This window comes from Athene cunicularia (assembly GCF_003259725.1).
Source record: "Athene cunicularia isolate RWA chromosome 8 unlocalized genomic scaffold, athCun1 chr8_part1, whole genome shotgun sequence".
NCBI classification, from domain to species: domain Eukaryota; kingdom Metazoa; phylum Chordata; class Aves; order Strigiformes; family Strigidae; genus Athene; species Athene cunicularia.
Window position 1 is genome coordinate 1,880,331 of NW_020799109.1, and position 27,839 is coordinate 1,908,169.

General features: G+C 48.9%; 1 protein-coding gene across 1 annotated transcript in view; it reads right to left on the reverse strand.

The window, feature by feature from the left end:
• Positions 1-1,046: 1,046 nt before the first annotated feature.
• PDE4B (phosphodiesterase 4B) overlaps positions 1,047-27,839 on the reverse strand; it is a 182,838-nt gene continuing 156,045 nt past the window's right edge. The window contains exons 8-17 of the mRNA XM_026853854.1: positions 13,844-13,923; positions 12,965-13,058; positions 9,657-9,835; positions 8,965-9,063; positions 8,657-8,821; positions 8,148-8,247; positions 7,281-7,435; positions 7,061-7,183; positions 5,852-6,034; positions 1,047-3,157 (exon numbers count right to left, since the gene is read on the reverse strand). Of these exons, the coding sequence (XP_026709655.1) occupies positions 2,792-3,157; positions 5,852-6,034; positions 7,061-7,183; positions 7,281-7,435; positions 8,148-8,247; positions 8,657-8,821; positions 8,965-9,063; positions 9,657-9,835; positions 12,965-13,058; positions 13,844-13,923 (1,544 nt within the window). The 3' untranslated portion in view covers positions 1,047-2,791. The remainder of the gene's footprint in view (positions 3,158-5,851; positions 6,035-7,060; positions 7,184-7,280; positions 7,436-8,147; positions 8,248-8,656; positions 8,822-8,964; positions 9,064-9,656; positions 9,836-12,964; positions 13,059-13,843; positions 13,924-27,839) is intronic.

Sequence of the window (27,839 nt, forward strand, 5' to 3'; positions counted from 1 at the left end):
CCTCCTCCCCCGAGGAGAGGAAAAGCGAACCAGCAAGCTGCCCTGCACCTGAACTGGGTTTCCCCCCCAAAAAAAACGGAAGGAAAACTGAAGGGTTTAGGGTTAGTTTTGCAATGTAGCTGCCCTCAGAGCGTTTCCGCTGCTGCTGCTGAGAAGGAGAAGTGAAAGGACGTTGTTATTTCAGCGCCAGAGCAACACCACCGTGTTTGCACGGACTCGTGCTGAAGCCGCTGCCTGGCAGAACTAGGTCACTGGAAGGGAAAGAAATGAAGCAAGTGAAGAGAATGAAATAAAGCAAGTGAAGGGAAAGAAATAAATTGAGTGAAGGCAAAGAAATAAAGCGAGAAAGGGCTGGCGGAGGGGAGGGGGCCAGGACAGAGCCCCCCGTGCCCGTGTCGGCCCTGCACCCGGGCTCACCACCTCCCTCCCACCGCGCCCGCTGGCCCTGGGTTGGTGCTTCACCCGCGACTTCAGCTTTTTGCCATCTGGCCTCGTTGGCCACATTCCCCACCCAGAACTGCAAATGTTTTCCCAGCCCGAGATCCCGTTTCCCACCTCTGCGCATCCCCAGGAGCCACGGGCGCAGGAACCCCACATCAGCGATGCACAGGGGTTCCCCCCAACCCCGACCGGCATCGCGGGTGGCCCGGGGTCCCCTCGTCCCCCCACCGCCTGCCAGCAGGATGTTCTTTTTACTGGAAAAATCCGTTGTTTTGGGTCAGGCCGGGACATGAAAGCATCCCGCGAGCGGCCACGGTGCCGCCCCGGGCGAAGGCTGCGCTGCCGGCCGCGGCCATCGCCTTCCTGTCTGCATCGCCTTCCTGTCGCCGCTGCCACCCGCACCGGCACCGCGCCGCCGCCGCTCAGGAAGGCAAAACCCTTCTCTTCCCGTTCGTAAGACTGGGGTTTGGCCGCGGGAGGGGTCAGATTTACCGTGCCCCCTCCCCGTGCCAGCCGGGTCCCGGCCCAGCGCAGCCGCCTCTCGCCTGCGGTTGAGATGCTGCCCACGCCGAGCTGGTCACAAAAGTAGCACGAAGAGCCGCAGGCAGGGTCATGCTTTCATTTATTCACTTCATATAAAAATCTCTTAAGAATGCATCTGAACACAATATATAATACTATAACATACATTGTGTGAAACTTTTGGAAACAATAAAATAACCACCTGGAACAATGCAGTGTTCAACAGACATACAAACCCATTGATCATGCACAACTGTGCTATTTTCATTAACTAGTTAGTCACAAGTTGGACCAAAAGCTTGAAACATATTTTACAAACTGAGATTGACACCGCTCACGATGCCGGACAAGCTTTGTCAGAAGAAGTTTCACAGCACAATTATTACATCAGTTCACATTTTTGTCATAGAAATTCACATTGGGTTGTTCAGAAATTGGAACGTGACATTTAAAAGCCGGCCCGTTCGCGGGGGTTTCTTTTTTTTTTTTTTTCGGTTCCCCCTTCCCTCCCCCTCCCCAACTCCCCTCTAGGTTTTCAGCACTTCCAACCGCTCGCCCGCTGCCCTGGGGGTCCGGTGTCCCCCCTACCTTGGGTCGCCGGGAAGATGAAACCCCCCCCCCACGGGCGGCTGCCACCCGAATGCCCTTCCTGGGTTGCGTCTGTCTCTTCAGCTATGTTCAGGTTCTTGTATTTTATGCAATACAAAAGGTTACAAGAAAAAAAGGCAACTCTTATTCCGAGTTTTCTACACAATTAACATCGCCGCCCACAGGCAATGTTAATTCATATAAATTAATAACTTACAAAACATTACAGTATATACATTACGTAATAAATACACTGTTATAAACAGTAATGGAGGTGTTAGAGCTCAAGGCAGTGCAGGAGGAGGACGGTGGACCTAAACCTAGGAAACGTGAACGGTAGGCGAGAGGAACACAAATATCCGAGCGTGCAAATTCCACTGAGCCAAGGAGCTGCCGAGGGGGAACGCGCGTCACACGCTGCCTTATCACGCTTACTTCTATAGGTGCTGCGCTGTGCCATGGGGACAAACTACCCTCTACCCTGTGCACGACTAAAACAAAACCCCGTGGAGGAAAAAATACTGTTATTCCTAGCAAGCGAACAGAGACGGTGCCCGACGGCATGAAGTGACTTTAAATGGGTCGCCTGGGGTATTAAGAAGACGATTAAAGGTGCAGTAATGCAAACCAGAAGGTTTCTCCCTTGCATCTAGTCTGTAAAAGTGATTTAACTGCAATAAAGTGACAGGTATTGCCCATGAAAAAAAGGAAGACTGCTTCTTGTAACAGGAAGAATCAAAAAAGTATCCGGCAATTTGGAAACACTTTGTGTCGCTTTTTGTACTAAACTTCGTGCGTTTAATTAAGAGACTCTCGAAAAGACATGAAAGTGTTTACAAAGAAGGCACACAGGTCTGCAGACAGGTGGTCAGGTGGACAGGTTTTATATGGAGAGTTATTAATCAGTAGTTTCTATCAGTCTAACTGGTATAAATTCCAAAACTAACGGTATAAAATCTCTCAGTTGTGTGTCATTTACTCTTCAGTCCCGACCCAAGCCAGCTCCAGGACAACGTGATGCTCTTAGCTGACAAGGCTTAAACCACAACGCAAATCACCTGTTAATTTCCTGAGCAATCATTCCCTACACGATCTTTAACCCTGACTCCAATCTCAAGTAGCTGGGAAGATCTTTCAGCCAATGTTAGACACAGGCCTCAGACCCAGGCTGCAGGCTAGTCCGCGAGACTGCTTGCATGCTCATCAAGTGTTTAAAATCCACTCACACAGGTACAGGACATTATGTGTCGACAGGAGACGTGTCTTCTGTCACGATTTCTATGTTTGCCTCCCTCTGTGGATCTTCCTCCCCTGGCTCGGCCACGCAGAGTGTCTTTGTATTGCTGAAGTAGCCGATGCTCTCGCCGTCCTTCTCCGGCCCGTCCGAATCCTCCTCCTCCAGCGTCAGTTCAAACTGGAACTTCTCCATCAGGCTCTGACAGTCCCTGCCCCGCTCCTCCAGCGGAGGAGATGGGCTCTGAGGTATCATGCTCTGGTACCAGTTCCTGTTGTCCTCCAGCGTGTCCAGGATGTCCTGGGCGTCGGGCTGCACCAGGTCAGCCCACGTCTCCCAGAGCGGGTGGACAATGTAGTCGATGAATCCCACCTGAGAAACACAGGAACAGGCACTCTTAGGGGAAGGGAACGGCTGGAAGCTGGGACAGCAGCTAGAAAGTTCAAATGCTGTTAACTCCTCATTTTTACAAGCAAAACACCCACCCCAGAGCAAGTCCCCGAACCAGCACAAACTGCAGACATAATTCTCTGATACCCGAAGCTGCACCTACAACACTGGGCTAGACTGATGTCCAAAAAAAGCCCAAACCTTGGATGAAAGTTTTAAGTAAAAGCAGGAGCCGCCGGGCAACGCAGCAACAGAGCTGCAGGCGTGATTTTAATTACCCCTTTCTGACTAGCAGATCAACCCCATCCCTGCAGAACTGGGGGGAAACCCACCACTTTGAAGAGAAAAACATCCCACGGAGGGATGCCTCTCACCAGCTGTTGGTGCAGAGAGGAATTTTAGGCGACGGTTTCCTGCACCCAAGCAGGGAGGAGGTTTGCTGTCTCTTTGGATTCCCCAGTGACTGCGGACATGGCGCCGCCGCCGTTACCCAAGGGTGGGCGTTGGGCTGGTGGCTGTGAAAACACCAGTGCTCCCAGCCCTCCCAGTGCCCAATTACGGACCGAAGTTTGACCTTTAGGCCCGTTTTACAACGCTGTGTAGCCTGTACCTATTCTGAGCTGTTTCACAGCCCTACCCCTTCGAACATTTCAGCGTTTCTACTCGGCCGAAGCAGCCGCTGTGCGTTTCTCGGTGGGGCTGGCCCTTGTAGAGCTTTCGTTTTGTTTCAGAAAGAGCACAGAAAGGTTGTTGGCTCATCCCAAGAAGAGCTCCTCCCGCACGAAGGCTCCCAGGGAGTGACGTGCCCGCGGTGGAAACCACGCGGGTCGCGGCCGAGTCCGTCAGCCCTTCCGCCGCGCGGCGCGTTAAGCTCCCAGCAAAATCAATTTTTTCAATTGTCTGACTAAGAGGACGTACGTCCAGGATGGAGAAAACTGAATGGCCATAAAGAGGATTGAAATTCTTCCGTCTTGGCAGAATGTGTCACTTCTCGCTCCGCTGGACAACGTTTGTGTGCAGCAGGAAAATGGCTCTCAGAGGGGCCAGACTCAACGCGCAGATGTTTGCTTTGGAAGTCACACATGCCTCCTTCAGACACAACAGGATGTCAATAGAACCATTAACATTCAATTGTAACATACTGTTGAGGCAGCTTAAACAAAAAGGTGATGAAATTTTCCTGCAGCACATGTTCCGGAGCACTTTTAAAGTGAAAAAAAAAAAAAAAAATTAAAAAAAATTTCTGTATGGTTAGCTAAGGGCTTCGCCACCACCCCAAAACGCCCAGGGGCTGTACGGCACCCGTGGCTGGAGATCGGTCGCCTCCTGACAGGTCATTGCTTCTTTAAACAAACGCCCCGAATCACAAAATTGCTGGTCAGATGGCTGAGCACTGATCTTAAAATCTTTTGATGCAAAGAGGTAACACCTAGAGCTTTGAAATCCTTGCATCCTATTTTCCAAGCAATTCCTCGCTTCGCTCCAGAACGGACACGCCACCTCCCTCTCGTTTGCCGCTGGTTGGGATTTCAGGGGTAGCCATTTTGTGCAATTCCTGCACTTTCTACCCAGCAAAAATGCCATTTTGAAACCCCTGTGAAGTGCGTACGTGAAACAAAAAACTGGGAGCTCACATGTGGAGCACATGGGCATTTTCTGGCCAAGCCCGGCCGAAGGATTCATTTCTTGTTAGGTTAACAAATAAGACAGATTTTTCCAACAAAATCACCATGCGGTTGAGTGAATAATTTTGAAACCACTTGGCTTAGCCCAAGAGAACATTTGGAAATAATTATCATCAATTTTGTTACTTATTCAAGCTGAAAAACCTCGATGATGACTTGTTCGAGTCATTTAAAAACAACAACCAAGACACCATTATATAAAGATTGGAATATGTTTAGGCAAACATAAATTACCGGCTTCATTACAGACTAACCGGGTGAAATTTTATGGCCTGTGCTACACAGGTCAGAACAAAATCTGACCTTGAAACCGTTTAATCTATGAATCAGAACTCGCGATGAGCCAGTTAATCTCAAAAAGAAAAAAAAAAAAGGGCATATCCAGCTCGTTTTAAGGTCTGTATTGACATCAATAAATATTTCTTTGACTTCAGCCAGCACACTGCAGCTCCATCAGGCCTCAACTGGCCAGATCCCGCATCACAAAACTGTTCTGCCCGAGGCTGAATAGCGACCAACATCTGGACTTTTCCTGCGTCCTGAAGCGGATCCCAGCTGGGAGAAGCCCCTAACCCTGCAGTTCGCCGGGACTGGCGGTGTGGGTACGATGTCAGCAGGTTTAGGAGGTGCTACTTAAGGAGGCGGGAGGGCGTAAAGGCAGGAGAGACCTGACAGAAGGGAGATCAGAATTGCACTTTTCAAGCTGGGGGAACAAAAGGAAACCAACTCGCTCGGGAAATTGGGACACAAAGAGGGTAAGATGAACTCCGGTTTGGAAACGAGGGGACGCCAAGGGGTACATCAAGGAGCCTGAACAGCCTCGCCAGGCTGGATGAGCTTCGGGCACAGCTGGATGTCAGGGTTGAGCAGAACCAACCTTCTGAACAGCTGGCTGTTTGCCTAAGTGTGCTCGAGAAAGCAGATTTAATTTTGTCTCTGCTTTAAAAACACGAGCTTAGGCCGTACAAAAACGCAGCTCGGGGCTAATTACCTGTGATTTTTCCACCGACGCCGTGTGTTTGTCACACATTGGGCTGATTTCCATTCCTCTTTCTCTCTCTTTGTCTCCCTGCTGGAAGAACTCCTCCATGATCCTGTCTGTCCACTGCCGGTACAGCTCCAGAGACTTTGTGGGATTGCTCAAGTCCGCACAATGTACCATGTTTCGGAGAACCTGCAATTACATTCATCAGAAAACTCGTCAGATCAAGTGGGGAAAAAAAAAAAAAAAAAAAAAAAAAGAGGACGGTTTCAAGCTGTATCTGCTTGCTTCATTCAGAACGTTTAACCACAAGTTTCTTCGATTATGCAACAGACTATAAAAATATGACCATCGTAGCGTCTCCACGGGTGAGTCGAGCTGCTACGGTCCCGTTCAGAAGCAGAACCTGCTCTTAAGTTTTTTTCAGACACCTCGAGTTGTGGCAATGTTAATTCCATCCTACAGGTTTTGTTTTTTGAATGCAGGTGCTTCTCACCGTTCAAAATTTATTTCCACGCTCTCAGATGGTTAAATGAGCCCAACTTTATTAAATGAGTAATATCCCTTCCACATACAAACACAAAAAAAAAAGCCTGACTAACTTGTGGCCGCAAGGATTTAAGACAGCAACAGAGTGACCTGTCTTAACATCAGCAGTTTTAAATAAAAAGGTAAGGAGAGCTTTCCCATGGGTCTGGTTCTTAAGAAGTTGGCCATCAAAGTGGAGAGAAGCTCAGGATGTATCTTGTCCTGCTAACTACAGAACCCTGTTCCAGGGCTGCTTTGTCATTTCTGGGAACTGAGGATTAGACTGGACAGCACTAATTTCAGCTCAGTCTGAGGGGTTGCTTTAGGCATGGAGTTACAACTCCAGTTCTTGCAGTCTTGCTATTACTTTTTTCAACGGGGGAAGCAAATGGGCGAAAGCAGCAAGGAAATTCAGGAGCCCTCAAAAACTCGGCTTTATAGATTAAGTCCAGAAGAAGGTGCGTGTTGGCAGTTCTGTGCTCCGAGTGTTAAAAACACAATCCCCTTTACCTAAGAGATACGGGACCACCTTGTACCTCTCTGTGGTGCAGAACAGAAGAAAATGACCGCTGAAAATTTAGGCCGGTAGCTTCTATATCTGGCCCCTTGAAAAGCCACAGTAAAAACGGGGACACAGTTTCTTCAGTCCTGAACAAAACACACAAAATCCAGGAGACCTGGTGGATGTACCTGTATTCTGTCGGTGTAGTTGTCCAGAAGGAGGACGCCTGAACTGGTCACCTTCTTCGTTTCCACCATGGTCTTCAGATCAGCCAACAGACTCATATGCTTGGACATATCTGTCGCCAAGACCTTTAGGGAAGTGAAAAAGGGGTTCTCAGTAGGGGCAGCCACACAAAGAAGGCAGGTTTTTGTTTAAGAAGAGGAGCGGCGCGTGCACGGCTCGTACCATGTCGATCACCATCTTCCTGAGCGTCTGACGCTGTTTCTTGGTCAGGTTCTGGAAGATGTCGCAGTGCTCCTCTTGAAGCAGTTTGAAACCCACAGCAAGGTGGTGGTTCTCCAGGACGGATTCGTCGTTGTACATCAGGGCTAGTTCGGAATCTATCAAGAAAAACACAAAGATGTGACTCCGGCACGGGAAAGGTGTGATTCCAAACAGCAAACGCTTGTCCTGGGTACTGAAAAGTTTATCTGTACGCAATAAATCGGGGAAAGTGTTCTTTTTTCTTGCTTCGCGTGTGCCAAGAGCGTGCGGTTTTCTAATCAGAGCACATATGTATATAATATACACAGCGCTTTGCTCGCTTCTGACAAACAAAATAGTACCCAGTTGACTTAGTTACGGGCTTCAGAATCACTGACAACAGAAAGCGTTGAGTCCTGCAAGCACACTTTCCAAAAAAGAACAATACCCATATTTTGGAATCAAGACACACACTTGGCCCGTTGCAGAACACAATATGAACCACAATATTTAGCTTTATCGTTGTCAATAGCAATAGAATTATTTATCTCGTATTAATGATAAAATTTGCACTCAGGACTGGAAGAATTATTACGTGTTAGCAAGCAGTGATATTCACAAGACTCGAGGGCACTTTGCAAATTGTACTACAATAGCCCCCTTTGTTAGGATTTTCATTTTAATTACCGCTTTGTTTCCAAATGTCTAACTAGTTTACTGCACAATATTTTGAGAAAGCAATGCGGTCTTGAAAGTCGTAATTTGTGACCTCACTGTAATGGAAAATGCATTTCCATTAGTTTCCAAGTTTGCAGATGAAGTTGTTATTGTTTCTGAAACAAAACTCACTTGTATTAATAAGAAATTGATTGGAGACCCCAGGGTGATCCACATCGTGAATTGCCGCTGCAAAAATTGCAGCGAGGATTTCCAAATCAGTGAAGACAGCCTAGGGAAGGAAAAAAAAAAAAAGGAGTTTGTCAGAAAAGTCCTTACGCTTTATCTTGCCACAGTTTGGGAGTCTGATTTAGAGAAACAAATTGTGCTTTTGAAATTGGTTTTCCAAGGACATTTGCTCAGAAGAAAGTTCTACAAGCAGCATGTGCTCTTTGAGATGAAACAGAGATTACAGGCAAAGATGCTGCTGCAATTTTTGAATGGTCGTTTCCCCGGCAGCACACCGAGCCCTCGGCAGAGCAGGCAGCACGCTGCTCTTCACAAGTCTGAGTGCTGCTGGCTGAGGGTTCCTCTCCTCCCTTCACCCAGGCAACGCGGCGCTTTTAAAGCTTTTTAATCCCCCCGGTTAAACGCGACGGGCGCCCGACGTGAAGCGCTTCGGCTCAAACCAGGGGACTCACATCCAGGGCGGGGGTAGAGAGCAGAACGTGCGTGGACTGAGCAACATCAGCAGCGTGGAGGCTGTTGTGGTAAGCCACGTCCGAGTGGTAGTGGTCTTCCAGCGTCATCATGTACGTGACAAACGTGTCGGATGAGATCTTGAACGTTTTGAGGAGATCTCGCTCCTGCATGACAAACGGTACAAGCAGACGCGTGTGTAACACCTCAAAGAAGGATGTCATGCTGCACAAGGCAGCCAAACAGGAAGCAGCTAGAAACTGAAATAGTGTTGTAGAAGAACAGCAGATCTAATCAGAGTATCACGAACCTGAAATATAGCGTACATGATGCAGGTGAGCGGCCTGTTGTGGGAATACCTGGCGACGTTGAAGATGTTGAGACCCCACTTATTCAGATCTTCCAGTTCCTTTGGACAGGACAAAAAGAGAACGGTTGCAGTGGTTTTTGGAGACAGCTCTGCATTTATCACACCTTTCGCATTTTCCGAAAGTTTAAACGGATGCAAACCCGATCTTCATTACGGTAATTACGCAAGTGCGCGGAACAGGCAGACTTAATAAAGTACATGAACACGGAGGAACTGTGAAGGGCTGATGCCAAAGGACTTGGACAAGGAGACGACATTTCTCCGCGTGTCAAGGGAATTGTTTGTGCTGCGTGTTTCCAGGTAGCAAGAAGAAATGCCCTGACAGTGACAAAGGCCCCGCAGGCGCTTTGCTGGACGCAGCGTCATTATACGTTCCTGCATTTCATAACTGCTTTCCTCAGCAGCCTTCGTGACTTTTTTTCAATTATTTTAGGGATATTTTCAAGGCGTTTATGAACACAAATTGTGCTGTCAGGGGCTGGTACCATTAACGACAGCGTTTGCAATGGCCACACCACTTCAGGGGTACTAATTCCAGTTTTACAAGGGGCGGGGGGGGGATGAGTCCAGCCAGCCCATCCCCAGCTTCCAGAGAATACTGATTCTCCCAGAACTGCCAGAATCTGTCATACCTTGGCCAGATGGTCTTCCTTCTCTGTTTTCACACCAAATCGTGAAATGCTGGTGTTATTTAAGCTCGAACTATGCATTAATTTTTTCACTCCGCTGATCTGTGTCATGAGCTGCTGTTTTTTCTTCTTCTCTCTGTCTTTCTGGGTGGGAGAAGGAATCTCCACGTCATTCTGCTTGTCTGTAACAAATAAAGGTAAAATGAGTCAACGCCGTCTGCAGTGTGAGCACCCATCACACACACACACCCCCCCCAAAATCAGCCCTTGGCTTTGCTGATTAAGCGGCTCTGCACACCCGCTCAAACCCAAGGGGTCCTGCTGGGAGCCTTCGCTAATTTGGGGCCCGAACTGAACCAAAACCAAAGCAAAGCAGCCACATAACCTCTGTTTGCCCTCTGCCAGACTGAACTTTCCCACTGAGCCCTGCCGGGACGTGAGGCACTGGGCTGCTTTCAGGAGCCATTTCCAAGCCTGGGGACACAGCACATGGCCGGGAGCTGGCTCTCCACGCCTGACGGGCACCAGGTCCTGCTTAGGGCTGGACCTCAATTCATTTTTATTGCCTATTTTCAGGAAAATATCTATTCAAACGACACGTTTTTCCTCAATAAAGTACATAAACATGTATTTTTCACATTCACTCTATTGATCAGGGCCAAACCCATCTCCACACCCCCTGCTCCTAAAACACCCACCCAGTAACAAATTGGTGTCCCTGATTTATTAATAGGTTGCCCTTTACAAATACGTATAGAGTAACACACAGTGCACAGCCCCTGTTTCTCCTGTCATGCTCAGAGATAGCAGCAACATTAAGCCCGCACCTAGTGGGGCACAACCTCGGCTGTGGAGATGTGCTTAGTAAGTCAATCTACCCACATATGCTACTTACTGCCTTTACAACTGATTTTATTTGCCGCGTTGAAAAGGAGATGCAGCAGCTCATTACTCTGGCGCTAACCGTTTTTTTTTTTTTCTCCCTGAACTTTTAGAAAAGGCTACTAATAATTTCTTTGCACCTTTGTACCTCTGTGGACCTCTGGAGGGAGGAGGCATGTAGGCATTGGTTACTTTTGCCTTGGCTTAATTAAAAATCTCTGAAATAAGAACTACCAGTGTGTGTGTGTGTAACGCTGCAATTAAGAAGGAAGCCATTATTCACAGCAACAGTCAAGCTGACATCAACGGGTGTTTCCCTCGTGTGCTTTTGCTGAACAACAGAAGGACTTTCCTCTATATAATCCTCTCAGCAATGACTAAGGCAGCACAAAACGGACATTCTTGAACAGAATCTCTAACGTGTGAAATCGCGTCCCCGCAGTGGCGGCAGCAGCAACACCCCGAGCCCCTTAGGAAAGGGCGTGAGAGGCTGTCGTGATCTGCCCTGTTTGCGTGACGCGGCCAATGACAGAGCCGCTGGTTTTCATCTTTGTCCTTCCTACGGATCGAAAGCAGGTGTCCTTGCTCTCGCTGACCAAGTGGTGGCTGCAGGACTGCCCCCCCCCCGCAGAGGACATCCCCTCTTGGTGCCGTCCTCGGCTCATTTAATGAAGTCAAGAGACTGAACGAAGCCACGTCGTCTGCTTTTACTACCTGTAAGTGAAGCCCCATCTAACAAACACTGATTTTAGATAAATGAATATCCTACCCACATATTTTTATTTTTTTTCCCAACTGTTCAACTTCCTCCATTGTAGACTCCTGTTCTTTTGTGCGTTCATTTAACTTTAAACCAAATTTTAGAGGGGGGGTGTGGGGGGTGTGTGTGTGAGTAATTAATAAAAATGGAACAGCACGACTTCCTAAAAAAGCTTTTAAGATCCTTTTAAAAGCTTTACTCATTTCTGTTTAATAGGAGCAATCAAGCTGCAGGCTGGCCCCATCTGGAGAGCCCGCACCACCCGGCATTAGCGCGGCCCTGAGTGGTTTGAGTGGCCTCGTACTGGCACAAAACGTGCGAGGACGTCACCGCCAGGGAGCAGGAATGAGCGAGGCCATTGTCAAGACCTGCAAAGGGAAAGGCAGTTACCTGACCCAGCTCGAGTAGGGGCAATGATACACCCCCGTTAGCAGCGGCTTCAGCTAATTAGCCCCACGCTGGGGTACAGACTCCACCAACTTGAGTGTAGGAGTGGTTTGTTAGTTTTCTATGAGGTCCCCAGTATCGAGCTGCCCTGGGTGTTTCTGCAGCAGCACATCCTGCTCCAGAGACATCTGCCCGCTGGCAAGAGCTGATGAACAACAAAGTCCCCGAAGACACCGTGGGGGTCACGCTCCGGCGCGCTGTGCCCGCCCCAGGCTCTCCGGCTGAAGCAGCAGCCCCCCGGCCAGCAGCGAGGCCGCCGTGCTTCTATTCCCTGTGTTAATTCAGGTTCTAGATGTCATGATTAAGCCGAGCGATAAGACAAGGGCTGATGGATTCCCACAAAGCAGCTACAGACTTACATGGATTATTAATGATGGGATGTGTCCTAAATGCACGCAGCAGTTCCAGCTGCAACTGGCTATTGAAATCACTTTGAAATCCCTTAATGGAAATAATTGTTTGTCATACAGTGACTGGGTTCTGGGCCATCTTAACCGCAGGGCATAAGTCCCCCACGAGCTCCAGCATCCCACATCCCCTCAGCAATTTGAAGCTGTTGGACTCAGAGATATGGATATGAGGGCCCTGTGCTAAGCTCCGTTTCATCTGCAAATGGTCATAAATTCTAAAGCTGCTTGAAAACACAAAAAATTCCATTTTTCATAACAAAAACATTTGGTAAGCACAGAGGATTCATTTGTTGTCAGCAGTCCTAAGAGCTCCAACATAAGTAATGCAATGCAAGATATTCTCTGTACTCTTTATTCTGACTTCCAGTGCAAAATGAGCAAATAACACACAGAGCAATATATAAAATGTCTGGGCTGAACCTACTTGTCTGAACCCTGTCTCTGACGGGGGAAGATGCAGCTGCATGAGGCTGTAGTTGCAAAGATGAGGCTATGCAGTCGGGCTTGTGTGACTTTGTCCTTTCCGTAAGGTCAACACAAAAATCAAATATTGCATAATGCAGCTACCGAGAGCTTAATTCAATCTGAACAGAAAAATCTTTTGATTTGCAGATGGAATTCTTCTGTGGATAGACTTATTCAAACACTGCATTATTGTCCTCCCCATATAAATTTTGCAAGTGAAAAGTCAAACCATTTAAATAATGCTCTGCCCCAAAGGAAAACTGGGCGCGAGCACGGACTGGTGGGTTTTAGGCTGCCATAAATCCTTATCTTTGAGTCACCCGAAAGCTTGGGATGCGACGTCTTACCCAGGAAGGTGTTGGAAATGTACTCGGACACCTGGTTGCCGGAGCGGCTCATCTCGGAGAGGTGTGTCAGCTCCCGGTTCAGCATCCTCTTGAACTGGGAGGGGAAGAGCACATAACACAAAGATGGCATTTCTTTTTTTTTTTTCCTCAATGCTTTTCCGAATTAACACAGCTCTCTCACAAGCAAGTCCACAGACAAGAGATTAAAAGCAAAATTCTGGAGATATCTGGAATGGAGTCAGTGACATATGGCTTCGTTTAGATACTGCTCAGCATCGTCATGACTAGATATTTTCTTTTCAGTACACTAAACTACAAAATTCATTTCCTCCCAAGATGCATACTAGTTTTTAACAAACGAGAAGATAACGTTGCAGGGAATCTCTCTGAAAGATCAAATTCTTGCATCGGTTTTAAATTCCACATCCTATAACCTTCTTTTGTTCTGAATTTTCTAAGTTTGCTCCATTTTGAATTATGTAAGTGAAAGACAATCGCCTATGTTCAGAACAGAACAGAAATATGCCATAAACCCGAAGGTCTGCTTGGATCACTACTGAAATGAAGGATTCAAGCATTTCTTCACCCAGATACACATGCTACGATCCTCCTCATTTTCTAACCACACGTTTTCATTGCCGCATCGTTTTATCCCGCAACAGCGAATTCCCAAAGGGGAAAACAATTTACATACATGTACGCTGCATGCACAGTACACACGTATGTTCATCTCCTGCCATACATACGGCACGTAAATAACCATTTAAATGCACATAAACAGCCGTTTAAAAGGCATGTTTCCCTTACAGAGGTTTTAACCAAGCAATACAGCACAAAAAAACCCCGAGTCATTTATAATCAGTCAGGATTCAAACCCACCTTAATATAACCCCAAGATACAGATAACAAATAGTTTGCTTCAGGCATTTTGGAAAACTCCACAGCGGCGTCCACAAATCCTCACGGAGAAATCGCCGGTCAGACAGGAGAGCTCCTCGGGCACACGGACACCCCCCTTCCCCAGCCAATCAAAAAAAATCAGCGTCCATCAAAGGCAGAGATCCCCCAAAGCCCAGCGGTTGCTAATCCCAGACAAAGCCAAGCTTGGCATAGCATCCTTGCAGCGGGCTGAACGGGGGTGTATTTGCTCGCAGGAGAGAATAATGAAATCAGGGATTGCACGAAGAAACGAGAACTAATCCAAACGCGTTCAGGGGGATGGCTGGAAGCACTTATGAATTATGAATCGTCCTGGTTGCTTAGTTGGCTGAAGGGGGGTCCCCGCTCCACAGCAGCCTTGCTCAGCCGAACCGTACGACAAAAAAAAATGATGCTGGTTTCTGAGGGGTTGCCAGCTTTAGTAACACAGCCATCTTTTTTATACGGAAGATTAAAATGGAGGAAGCTCTGTGCATATTTAAATTAAGTCAAAAGTAGGCAGTAGTCTCTTCTCCATTTCTGCTTTGTTTTAATCCTCTTCATTGCAGAGGCTGGGGGTTTTCAAAGCCAGTGTTCACACACGGATTTTTAAAAGCATAAATTTTGCACATTTTCAGCGTGATCATGGCTTTTTTTCCCTGACATGGTAAAAGGCAAAATGTAGCGAGGTAGCAAAATGTACCTTTACAGACTGGAAATATTTTCCAGGGTAAAAAGTACAAACTAATAATGACCTTAAATCTGCAATGTCACTCTGTGACGAATGCATTTTTTTTCTCACAAAAATCCATTCACAATCCAAATGTCAAGATTTAATTATTCATTTTTATTTCAAACTGACACGCAACCACTTTATTAGGAAGCCGCAGCTGTCCTTTTAGCACCGCATCAGAAGCAAAGCAGCTTGCAGTGCCTGTGTGACAGATCACAGCGAGGAATCGCCCCCGATGCGCAGCCCTCCGATGGCGTTAGGACGTCCTTGGCCACTGCTGGCTGCAACACGCCGCACCACAGCGGCCAGGGTTCTGAAAATAAAAGCGCAGTCTTTGGTCTAGAAAAGATTTCCTTTCTCCCAACTGCTTTTATGAGATGCTATCAGCCTCGCTTGGCACGACGTGGTGCTGGGGACTTGCAGCGCACAGGGTAGGAGTGGGCAGAGCCCACATAAAGCCCACAAATAGCCCACGCAGAGCCCACAGCTCCCAGCTTGCCCAGGCTGCCGGCCCAGCCCTGAGCACCACAAAAATCACGCCTCCAGCCGCGGCTCAGCACCGTCCAGATGGGACTCCCGCTCAACCCTGCGGCTGCAAGAACCACAGAGAGCAAATCCAGTTGGGAACCCACCTCCTTCCCTCCCTAAATTCATCATTATCAGAGGTGGAAAGCTGATGCCACCTCCCTTTTACGCTGTGGCTACCTGCGGAGCCCAAAGACGGGGTGCGTCTGCTCGGACTCTGCCACCACCACCTCTGCTGTCTTCTCCTGCAGCCGCCTGCCTTGCCCTGCCAGGGGATATGTCACACAGCGAGGCCTCACCTTCTGGATTACTCAACTAGTTTAAATACTGGTTTAATACTGGTTTAATACTAAGGCCAGCATCCCATCACGCTGGGTCATGGGCTTTGGCTCACAGGGTCTTCCAGGAAACGTCACGCCAACCAAGAGGGACAAAAGCCTTTTTGAAACTCCTAAGAGAAACCTTAGTGATGGAGGACGAGTGGCAGCAAGAATGAAAACGAAGAGAAAGCCCGTGGGAGGAGAGGAGAGCTCTGACCCCGTCATTCCTCCCGGTGACGTATTTTCGCGGATCACAAGCGCCCGCCGCCGCTGACACGTGAGCCCTCCCACAGGCTCACGGCGAAGCATGTGCTGAAACACCCCTCTGGGTCGAGGCCTTTATCTTCACCAGGAAAACACCATAATCAGATGATCACGCAAACAACTTCTAAGCAACGTTGAAATCAGTTGGGTTTTTCTATACAATCGCCCCTTTCAGATAAATAATCCCAAGTGGTGGACAAACATCTGCAAAAAAAACCCGCCTTTGCCTCGCAACTGGCTTCATAAAGCACAAAGGGTAGCTGCTGCCTTTTCACAGCAATTAAATGGCCTCCACAAGGTCACCCAGGCCATCTGCAGCAGAGATGAGGACAGATAAAAAAGACCTTGGGATTCTCATATCTGATCTCTAACCAGAAATCGGTGCCCTTCATTTCCTCCATCTCGCTCACTCTTCCAGACTTTTAATCAGCAACCTTTCACGAACGCAGGCAGCGGCGCTACACCACTAAAAGGACTACGGGGGCCAAACCCAGCCGAGACACCCGCGGTGCTCTGAGAATACCCACGTGCTCCGCCAAGTTCACTGCAATTTACTGTCTGAACGATGCTGGCACCTAAGCAGGATTTATTTAATGACATGATGCCCCTTTTAAAAGCAGCCCAGTTCAGGGTGGACCAGCGCCTGCTGACGATGCACTTGCTAAACACAAGGTCTTCATCACTCACGGGTGGGGGGGGGTATTTGGGATTTTTTTTTTTTTTCCCCATCTTCCCTTGATGTCAGGGTGCTCTGGAGCGACTCTGGAGCTTCCTCAGAACTGCTTTGCCATTTGCCTGCGGGGAGGAGGCACGTTGCTGCCTCTCTGCACAGATCAATGGCTGATGTCATGTGCAAACCTCTGTAACGATTCCCTTCGTTAAATCGATTTGACAGCAAAGGGTAAAACAAACAGATTGCATGCTAGCAATGAGAAAATACCAACTGCTCTGCCATTAAGCAAACAGAAGTGTTGCTGCTTTAAAGGGCTCGTGCATGAGCGCAGCATGGCCCTCAGCTTGGCAATTACGATAATGCCCATCAGCAACATGTGGATGTGTGCTGTGATTTTCATAATTAATAATCATCTCGGTGCTTTTTTTTACCAAGGAAATAAGCACTGATAACCTCGCTGTACAGCTGGGAGCCGAGGCTCACGTAAGAAGACGCGGATGTGCGCGGGAAGGGATGCCCGCTCCAACTCACCGGGGGTTTTTCCTTAAGAAGAAGCAAAATCAGGAAACGGGCTCGGGTTTCCCTTCTCTTTACCCCAACTCTGATCACAGGGCCACGCAATTAACACATTCAGCTGATGAGGAGAGTGCAGATAACGTAAACAAGACGAAGCCCCAGCTGCAATTTCTCATAACCAGATACGCACGGCGGCAGAGCTGACCTTCCCAGCAAGTCACGGAGGTCTAAAACCATCTGGAGAGTTGTGTGAGAAAAAGCCATCGCATCGCGTGGAGTTTTTCCTGTTTTGCACGCTCTGAAGTAACTGCAGAAGTCATCTGAACGAAATTAAGTCTCCCAGAGATTGAATCACTCTTTGATTACCAGCAGTGACCCTTTTTTGTGCATTCTCTGGTAGAGGGAATCACAGTTTCTTTCCAGATTTCCAGTCGTGCATGCGTGCGGTAATTTCCTTGATTACCGCCGGGAAAAGTTCACTCACAGTTCCCCTCCTGGCTGCCCACACCGCACCCTCCCTGCTCACGTTTTCTCTGCGCTGGCAGTTGCCCTTTTTGCTTTGGTTTTGTCGCTGCAGCGTTGCCCCAGCCCAAGGCTCGGCAAAGGACACGACCACGGTGGCATCGGCACCGCGTGCGTGGCAGCTCCTGCAGCCGCTCGGCAGCTGGTCCTTCACCCCGTCCTACCTACGGGCTCTGCAGGAGAAGCTTGCTTGCCTTCTTTTGTGCAGAGAAAGAAGGTTTGGCCTAATTTATGACAGGATTTGCCAGATTTAGGAGCTCAAGCACGGTGGGAATGCGCTGGCTCCGCGGCCACCGCTTGAGATGCTGGGTGGAGCCTGGGGCAGCATCCAGCCACACCTGGGAAATCTCCCGGGTGCTTCAGTGTGGAAAATCCCACCTTTCTGGCTATTTACGTAGGAAAAAGACTCTCTTCCTTTCCTAGGAAGTCCAGGGAGAGCCACGTGGGTGGCACACGCAGTTCTTGGCCTTTCCAGCCCCACACAGGCCGGCTCCAGGGACAGTCCTGTTGTTATTCCTGTTCCTATTCCCCTTTGGAGTAGAGCATCAGAGGTGTTCTGGCGCTTTACAGGGAGAATAAAGACAGGAGGATGTATCTGCTGCTGATGTAAATCCTTTGAAGTCGATTTATACCAGCTGGGGTTCCCTGAGGCCAAGAGTCCTTATGCAAAGAGGCTGCTTAAAAAAGTTTTAGTCATTTGCAGGAGCTGAGAGCAATTTCAAGATAAAAGAGCTTAGCTAAGATGCTGCGGGGCCCCAGCCTAGGGAGAGTACCTAGGGAGAGCAGGGTCCCACCCCGCACTTTGATGGAGGAATCTTGGGTGCAGATCTCCAGTGTGTAAAAATGTTTATAAACTCTGTTCCTGGCGACCCACCCTTCTGACGCAAACATTACATCCCTCGCTCTGCCACCGCTCCTAGAAATCCTTTAGAACAAAAGGATTTGTGGGACCGAGGGTTATTTTCCCCTTTGATTTCCACGCAAAGGCAGCTGGGCTGAATCCTTCTCAGCTTAATTGCCTGGGTAAATTACTGCAGGTCCAGAGGTGCAATTAAACTTCGGTGTAACTCCATTCATTTCAACGGCTCTTCTCCTGGGAAAAAAAAACTGGGTGCCCAGTGCTGGGAGCTGGGGAGAGCTGACACTCACCTGCCCGTGTGACGGAGCAGGAATGAGAATCCAGCCGGAAATTATTTACACGCAGGAGGGAAATTACTCATCCGTGTGTACAGCAACCAGGTCAAACAGCAAATGTGTAATGCTTTTGTCTGGACCTCTGGTCGCTCGAAGGGAAGGGATGTGCCACTCATGCTACTACAGGGTTGGTTTATTTTTTAAAAAATGAGATTAATCTCCTTGCCTGTGTTTGAGAAGCTACAAGAAATATTTGTAAATACCTAACCCTCTCCTCCTGATCCAAATACCCCACTCCCATACCGCACAGGCACACCTAACCCTTAGGTAGGCAAAACTCCCCGAGTTTGGGTTTTGCCCGAGCCGGGGCAGAGGGACGCTGGGTGCCCCGGGACAGCGGCGGGGACCAACCCCGGACACCCCCCGCTCCCTCCTGAGATGGGCAGGGAAGCAGATCGCTGCCACACGAGCACCTTGTAACTCAGTGAAGGTAATTTTTCATCGTTCTTGTTTTTTTCCCCCAAACTGCATTTGGAAAACCTGTTGATTTTGAAGTGCTGGAGTGTTTCTTTGATTGCTTCTTAAGAAGTTTGCAAGCCAAAAAAAGTTAAAATTCGTTCATTTATAGGAGCGGTAACCCAATCGTTTATCTGTGCTTTCCTGATGTTACGTCACTTGCAGACAGGACTGTGTCAAACAAAATTTCAGCCGTCCTTGATACTTCCATAATTTCTATCAATCCTGCTTTTTAAGCGCTCACAGGGAGGATGACTGGAAGGTGCATTTACATGTTTAAAAGAAAAAAAATGAGCCCGTTTCACACTAATGGGTACTAAAGGAGAAAGTTTTCAGTCAATGCCTGAAGAAAAGTGGAATGGTTGCAGTCAACTATCAGTCATTAAAAAAATCAAATGCTTTTGCAACTCTTTCGAGTTCTTGTTTCCTAAAACAATATAGTTTTTAATGCGCTAGAAACTATTTTTTAATGAGATACAAAGTACTATTTGTTTTTTGGTTTGGTTTTTTTTTTTTTTTTTTGTTTTCCCTTCAGCTTATTTTTTAAACCAAAAAGTAAACACACGGTTATGAAATCTCCAATTTCACATCAAAGGAAAGTTGATTTATATTTATGTTCAAAGGAAGACTTTAAAGGAGTAACATCATGACCAACTTGTTGGCCTGATGTTATTAGAATAATTTAAAAATCCACAATGTAAATGTTGATAAATAAATAGCATGTTGCCATAAATCAGCATGTGGCTGCTCATGAAAGCAATAACATATATCTGATGTAGACGGCACAGTATTCAGATTTTACCCGTGAAGTTTAGCATTTCTGAAAGCAGCAGAACCTCCCTTGGGTGGGACTTACTTACGCAACGCGGGGCTGAAAGAGTGATGAAGTGGAACCTGAAGCAGCGGTGTTATCACCGGTACATTTCCAGCTCATTTCCAGACAAATGAGACTTGAATTATGCAAATTGCATTAAAATGCTGGAAAGGAAAAAACTCCTTATAGGATCCTGCCCAAGGAAAGCACTGGGAATTAGCACTGCTTAGAAACGATACCCAATTTCCTCATTTAAAAGCAGGCTCGGGGCGTGTTACTCACTTGCTGGGAACTGCTAAGGCAGAAGAAAAACCCCCTCTGCCTGGTGCTGGGGAATGGGTAAGGTCATGAAGAAACCACCCCCTTTACTTTCCTGAAAATGAATGTGTCATGTGTTTATAAGGTGTGCCTGCCTGAGTTTTTGTTGGCACAGGGAGGAAACGCCTGCCATACCCCGCAGGGCCAAATCTGCTCACCGCCGCCTCGACCCGAGCAGTCCCGCGGCATCTCTTCCCCAAGAATTCATGTCTTGGTGCATCCCGTCCCTTTGTGTTTATTACCCAAGAGCCCTTGGTTTAGATTTACATTTGTTTGGATCGAGATGAAATACCGGGACTGAAGAGAGCTGAAGATTTCACACGGCCTGGTGTGACAAAGCACGTGGTGGTGTGTCTCCTGGGGCGGAAAAAACGCGGCTGCGGGGTACGGCCCTGTCTGCACCTGGGGCTGAAGCTTTGGGCTCCTTCGGAAGAAGCTCAGGTTGGTTTTCTTGGTTACTGGGTTCAGTTTTGGGCCCCTCACCCCAAAAAGGCCATTGAATGACTCAAGCGTGGCCAGAGAAGGGCGACGGAGCTGGGGCAGGGTCTGGAGCACAGGTCTGCTGGGGAGCGGCTGGGGGAACTGGGGGGGTTCAGTCTGGAGCAGAGGAGGCTGAGGGGAGACCTCCTGGCCCTCGGCAACTCCCTGCCAGGAGGGGGCAGAGAGGGGGGATGAGTCTCTGGAGCCAAGGCCCCAGCGCCAGGCCCCGAGGGAATGGCCTCAAGCTGCCCAGGGCAGGGTCAGGCTGGCTCTGAGGAAGGATTTCTGTGCAGAAGGGGCTGTTGGGCATTGGAATGGGCTGCCCAGGGCAGGGGGGAGTCCCCGGGATCCCTGGAGGGGTTGAAGAGTCGGGCTGAGCCAGCGCTGAGGGATCTGGGGGAGTGGGGAACGGTCAGGGGGAGGCTCATGGGGGGGCTGGAGGAGCTGCGAGGGCTTTTCCAACCAGGATGATTCTGCGATTCTGTTTCTGCTTCATCCAAAATGCTCTCTCTATACTTAAGAATAGGTCTCTTCTAGATGATTAATACACGTGACTCTATCTGGAGTCTACATGTCAGCTTTTTAGATTTTGTCTGGATTTCCTCACCGGTAAGCACCAAACCGCAAATGGCAAGAGCTCTCAACCAGACAGAAGCTCAGCAGCGATCACCTGGGAGCTGTACTCTCACTCCATCCTTGGAAGGTCCATCTTATACAGTAAAAAAATTGCACTGTAAGGGGAAAGGATCACACAAACAGCAAGTTACGGGCAAGGGGTAACTCTGGAGACTCACACTGCCTTTTCTAGAGCAGCCGAGCGCGGTGCGTGAGCATTCACAGCAGCTTTTCTTCCTGGCACTGCTTTTAACCTTCACTCGAGCAAGAGGCGAGTCAATAAAATCAGAAACAAGCAAAACCACTCGTTCTGCAAAATCATTTTTAGAGTTTTACCAGGTGGAAAAATGCTTAGTTGTGTTAAGGTTACAAAAAGAAAATCAAGAAGAGGAGATGACGAGCGCCAGCCCGAGCCGAAGGCGAGGAAGCAACAGCAAAATTAAAACCTACAGCAGCTTGTTTGTTGACATAAAGTTGATTAAAGAAAGACCTGATGCAGCTGACAACATCTGCGGCCTCCAGAGCAGATAGTGCTCCAGAAGAAGGCTGCAGATCTCAGACCAAAATCTTCTGTCAGTCACACCCATGCAAACCACACTGATGAGGCCTCGAGTGCCAAAGGAAGCCGAACAACTACGTAAAGAGAGCCCACAAACCAGAGAGCCTCCCCAGGCACTCGTCCCTGCCAGGGCAGGCAGGGAGCAGGCAGGGAGCAGGCAGGGGCATCCCCGCTCCTGTGGGGCTCAGGGGGTGAATGTCCACATCTTGGACATTCACATGATATATGCCTGGATTATACTCTAAATCTTCAGGGGGGGAGAAAAAAACACAAAACCTAACCAAACCAAGAGGGAAGAGCATTTGTCATTTAACAAGAGAGCAGTGCAATTAAACATGGGATTTTGTTAATCGTATGAAGCAGCAATTTAAATTTAATTTAAATTTGAGTCAGGCTCTGCAGTCATCATTTAGGCAAATCCAGCTGGGGTTTCACCTGAGTAGGAGAACAGGCTTTGGAAAATTCAAATAACTTTGTGCCCTGAGATGACTTTTCCAAGATGCCCGTGATGAGAAAAACTGGCGACTCTTAATCGACAGAAGTCCGTTTGCTTCAGAAAACACAGGGTAAAGAGTAAGTCCTGGGAAGAAGTCAGTGCAGCTCTAGAATACAGTATATCCACCCCCCCGCCCCCGAAAAGGTGGCAGTTGGCCCTGCCAAAATGAAAATGAGCCTAATGCAAGCACCAAAACCATATGGAAGGCACTAATTAATGTAAATATATTTAAATGAAAAATCCTTCTCACACAGAGATAGGCAAATGATTTTGCAGAGTAATTTTTATGTAGCATTTGCCCAGCTGTGCTAAATCAGCAGCAAGGTGAGGCACTTCTCGTTTGTTCGCTTTAAACAGAGAGCAAAGGCTTTAATCAGAGGCATCTCTCCCTCGAAGAGCTCTGACGGATGAGCCTTCAAACCAATACATCTCCCACAACATGTTCTGGCTTTGATAACACAACATCTTTCAATTAAGTTTCATTTAGTGCAAATATTTTCATCGCCAGCTGCCCCACCAAAAGCAGTTGCTCTGCAACTGGGTGAAAAACGAGAAGTTCCGAGTCAGCCTGTAGAAACTGGCCTGGTTCACAAACTCAGGGCCGGGTTTAGGACCGCTCTGAGGATTAAATCCTACTTTGGAACCCTTCACAGCTCGCCCTCATCCCAAACGATGCTTCTCTTCTGAGACTTCATGCGTCTCCAGTATCCTCACTTCACTTCCAGAGGTCACTGCTCTGAACAGTTAGTCACTCTCTAGTCCTGCCCTCAGATCATGATTCATTTTGAACCTGCCTTTGAGCTATTATTTATTTAAGCCCCACCCTAATGTGTTATAACGTAAAAGTCTGAGAATGCACGACTTTAAAACCCATCACATCCTAGTGCAAGCAGAAATGTTTAAAGGACGAGCTAGAGGGTCCTGGGCACCGTCATGCTCCGGAGGATGGCAGCTGCCTGGAACGGCTCCAGGGAACATGGAACTGAACCAAAATTCAGCCCCCAAAGTCTTCCTCTCCGCTGTGGCTCTCTAGATGAGTGCCAGCGGCACGAATGGTGTGCGGCTGTGGGATCTCCCTTGTAGGGGCTTTTCCCATTTACCACAACGGTCCCAGAAGATGAGGAAGCATCTGCCAGCCAAAGGCACTTTGCTCTAGGAGGGCGTCTTGAGTGGGGGCACCGGCTCCTAATACTGGCCTGACACTCTGCACAAAGGCGCAGCTTTCCAAGATGTCATCTTTTTAATATCTGAACTAATTTAACAAAGATATCTGGAGACTGACAGCCCAGAGGCTGGCAAGACCAGAACATCAGATTGGCAAGACCAAAACATCAGATTGTTAAACGAGCCCACGGATGGCCCCACTATTCCACCCCACTCTTACAACATACTTGCTAGAATCAGAATGATTTATTTTAGAGGCCGAAGAGCAAGGGAGGAGGAATAGGATGGACACAGAGACAGCTGCCCTACAAGTCCATTCATGATAGTGGTGAGAAGTGAGACACAGGAGTTGACTCGGACCCAGCTCCCCAACTCCTGAACATCCCTGAGGAGCTCTGAGGGGTTTCAGAGTCCGGAGCAGAGCCACGGTCCAGAGCTGGCTCCTCCTCCCCCAGAAGGCTTCCCTGGCACCTCCTCACCCCTCCCTAGTGCCTCTGTTAAAAAACCTGGCTCCCACATCACGCGTAGCTTTGCCTTCAGAAACAGAGCCCCGTCCTCCAGACATCCTCAGCACAAGGGAAAAGCCGCCAGCTAAACCAAAGATGGAGCGAATACTGCCAACCTGGGACACAACCAGCTCCTCCCGCAGCTCTCACAACGGCCGTCTCACGTCCTGCTCTGCGGACCGCAGCTCTACGCCTAACAAAGAGTTAATGGCTGGAGGGAGCCCACGTCAAACCGGGTTAGGGACCGCTGCGGAGCGGAGCAGGGAGCAGCTCCCAGAGCTCTCCTCTCCCAGCTCCCCGTTCCCGTCAGGAGTCCCCCGGGCCCGGGGAATACCGGGGCGTGCGGCTGGGGAACGGCGTGCGGAGTGCGGTGATTCATCCCGGCTTGTAAAAACAGGAGACGTGGAAGTCTCTTTGTTTCGCTGGCTGCCGCACAAGCCAACAAGCTTCTCTTTGTGCGGCGCTCGGCTATTTTAAAGCATATTAAACAAAGGAAGTTACAGCAAAAGCAAGAGAAAGACTAAACAGCTCGGCACCGCTTAAGGGAAACGGCACGTAGGACGAGGACGGGGTTGGGGGCTGAGGGGCTGGCAGAAGGCAGGCGAGCCCGCGCCGAGGCCGTGCAGCCCGGCACATACACCGCTGGCACTTGGCCCCGCGCCGCGCTTGACCTCCGCCACCGACCCCAGGAGTTTACATTAGTGTCCAGATGTTTATTTAGCCACTGTCTCCTGAAAGCTAGGTGCGGCCTTGCTCCTCTTTTCTGACCGAAATGCCCTTTGAAATACAAGCAAAATGAAATCAGTTATGTTTATCTTAGCGGCTTCTGGCTCACAAGAATCCAAGATAGGAGTGCGGAGCCCCACCGCGCTGCTGCCCCGAGCCGCTGGCTGGAACCGCGGCCCTGGGTGGCAAAAGACTTGAGTTGGGTTATTCAGCACTTGGGACTAAGGGAAAATTTGAGAGTTGAAATATTTAAGGATTTCCTCTGCGGTGTCTGCAGCTGCCCGGGCAGCGCTGGCAGGGAAGGGTCCCTCAGGGAACAGTCTGGGGACAGAAGCGGGTTCTGAAAGTTGTGAGAGCATAAGGCAAGGCACCCCCGAAGACAACACTCTCTACTCAAAATTAGAATTTCCCCACAGACCACACATTGTGTTATCTGTCCATTTACTCACTGGATGGACTGCAAAAAGCTCTAAACAAGACTGATCTAATTTAAAGAAAGGTGCTGCTTAGGTCCATTCAGATTTTACGCGCGACCAGGGCTGCATCCTGGCTCTTAAGAAATAATACACTTCCTCCATCCCTTGTTTCTGTGATATTATGGCCCCATAAAAACAAGACCAGCGTTTCAGCTGGGAAAAATACTTGCTCCTTTTTACGATTTGGGGATGCACGGAGCATGTCCTGCCCCCGGTCCCAAACGCTGTATTTTAGGTAACAGAGCCGAGGGGCTCCTGCGCTTCCGTCTGCCGGACAAGCGAGGCTGCAGACAGCTGCCCAATGCCAAACTTTACACCAAGAGAGAAACCCCCCCCTCTTTATCAGCACTCACAAATCCTTCTGAGACACAGCAGTTGATCGAGCTGGAAGCTGAAGAGGGTGATAAATGCAGAAGAAAAAGGAATATATCTGTTACAACACTGTAAATATGTGTGGTCTGCTTCTGCAGGCAGCGCTGAGAGCCTACAGAACTCTACAGGTACTTTGGTTCTGTTGCAAAGCTGCAGTGCCATACTCTGCTCGCAGCAAGAGGTTAGTAACATAAATTCCCTTCATGTCGGTTGTGTTCCCTGCAACCAAGGGAGTTTTTCCAGGGAGATTTTCTCTCTAATTCAGAAAGTTACGGGCACGGTGCATGGTGGGTTGTTCTTCTGCAGCTGGAGCAGCAAGGGACTGAGGCCGGTCTGCGGACCAGGTGCTGCTCTGGCCGTGTGTCAGTGCTCACGGCTGCTGGCAGCGCAGCCGGGGAACAGAGTCCCCCCCTCTTTGCCAGTTTTGAGTCCCATCCCCACTCGTGGGACCGCAGGGTCCCACCGGGCGAGCTGCAGCGCTCGGCTGGCTCGCACTGACGTCAGTGAAACCGGGCTCGACCGTCAGATTAGCTGCTCGCTTCCTCACTTCTCCTCTAATTAACTCACATCTTAAAAAAGTATACGCACATGTCTGAACTGATGTTTTTCCCCAAACCATCAGCTTAAAGCCAGGATGCCGTCCCACATGGCGTTTCCCCCCAGCAGCTCCTTTTTGGTGCAGGGCTTCGGAGGATCCCCCCGCGCACACGTATGCCGAGATCCTCCCTTCTCTGCCTGCTGCTGTTGCAACTCTGGATTTTCTAAACTACGTCTGTCAGGAAGGAGACAGGAAATTCGAGTCACACTTGCAACAGCTGTGCCATGCCTACTATCAGTCGCAAATGACGTAGTTTGGCTGGGGTGGCGTGGGGCCAGGAACCGGCGAGAGCGGAGGTCGGCGAGATAGGTCACTGTTTGGACGGCGCTGGCGCTCGGGAGCGTGCTGAGTCCGTTTGCTTTCTTCCTATCTTCTGCTGTTTTTCTTTCCGTTTTTTCTTGAATAACGTGGAGCTCGAGCATCCTGTTTTCAAAACATCTGACTGTTTGGCTATTTACCGGGGACACATTTAAATGCCTCTAAGGCAAGGGATACTCGGGAAAGGGGAAAACCTGACCAATTAAGGACCGAAGATGCTGCAACCCGACGGCTTTTCGCCCTGCGAGATCACGCTGCAGATCCTGCATCTGCCAAACCCCAAAAGCCACCAACCCCCAAACTCATTGGTGTCAGAATTTACTGCCAATGAGGAAAGGAAAGGGGGGGGTGTGAGGCCATTTTATGCTTTTCTTTCACAGATGAAAGCGATACTGGAAGTTGACCAAAAAAACACAGAAATTTCAGAAACTGGTTGTGAAAGAACAGTTTCAGGAACCTTTTGCTCAACCCAGCTGTAAGCCATTTGCACAGAGCGATAGCAACTTTTAATTACTGCAATAAGCAATTTAGTTAGTCTTTCACCTTCAGAGTCCTGATTTGGCACTCAGCGAAGAGAAAAATAATCTTCGAAGGGCATCAGCGTTTGCATTGGAGTGCAGCTTTCTCTGCAGACTAATCCTTTCTTAACTTTCACCCTGGCTTCCCTCAACATAAACTAAAAAAAAATAATAAAATATTCCTTTCTTGAAGGCTCGGTCTATAAAACTTTTATTGCTTCCTTTGCCCCTGCACGTCGTGGTAATCGCTAACAGAGGAGGAAGCTGAAACAACACGGGATTTCTCCGCTCAACTTTTTCCATAAAATCAGTTTATGATTCAGCACGTCTGATTTCATTAATTTCCAATTGGGGAAAAAAAAACAGACAAAAAAACCCAACATCGGGTTTGTGCAGTACAACTCAGACCTGGCTTTGACCACGGCAACTAGCCAAAGGTGAGGATGCAGTGGCCCCCAAACCTCATCTCAAAGCCACCCCAAAACTCAGCCTGGGACCGGGCGACCCGCCCCCTCGCACACCGCGGCATTGAAGTCCTGGGTGCAGAAACTACGCCTGGAGAAAAAAGAAAAACCAAACCAAACCCAACCCAAGGTAGGGGGCTGGGGAGCAGGATGTCCCGGGGTGGGGTGCAGGCTCCACCGGCAGCCGAGTACGGCCCCGGGGCAGGGAGCGGCTCCCGGCCCGCAGCACCCACCCCGGCCAAGGTCAAGGTCTGCCCCGGGGAGATGCTGAAGCGAAATTCATCTGCGATGCTGTGGCAGGGCAGGACGGGGGCTGGGGGGCCCTGGGGG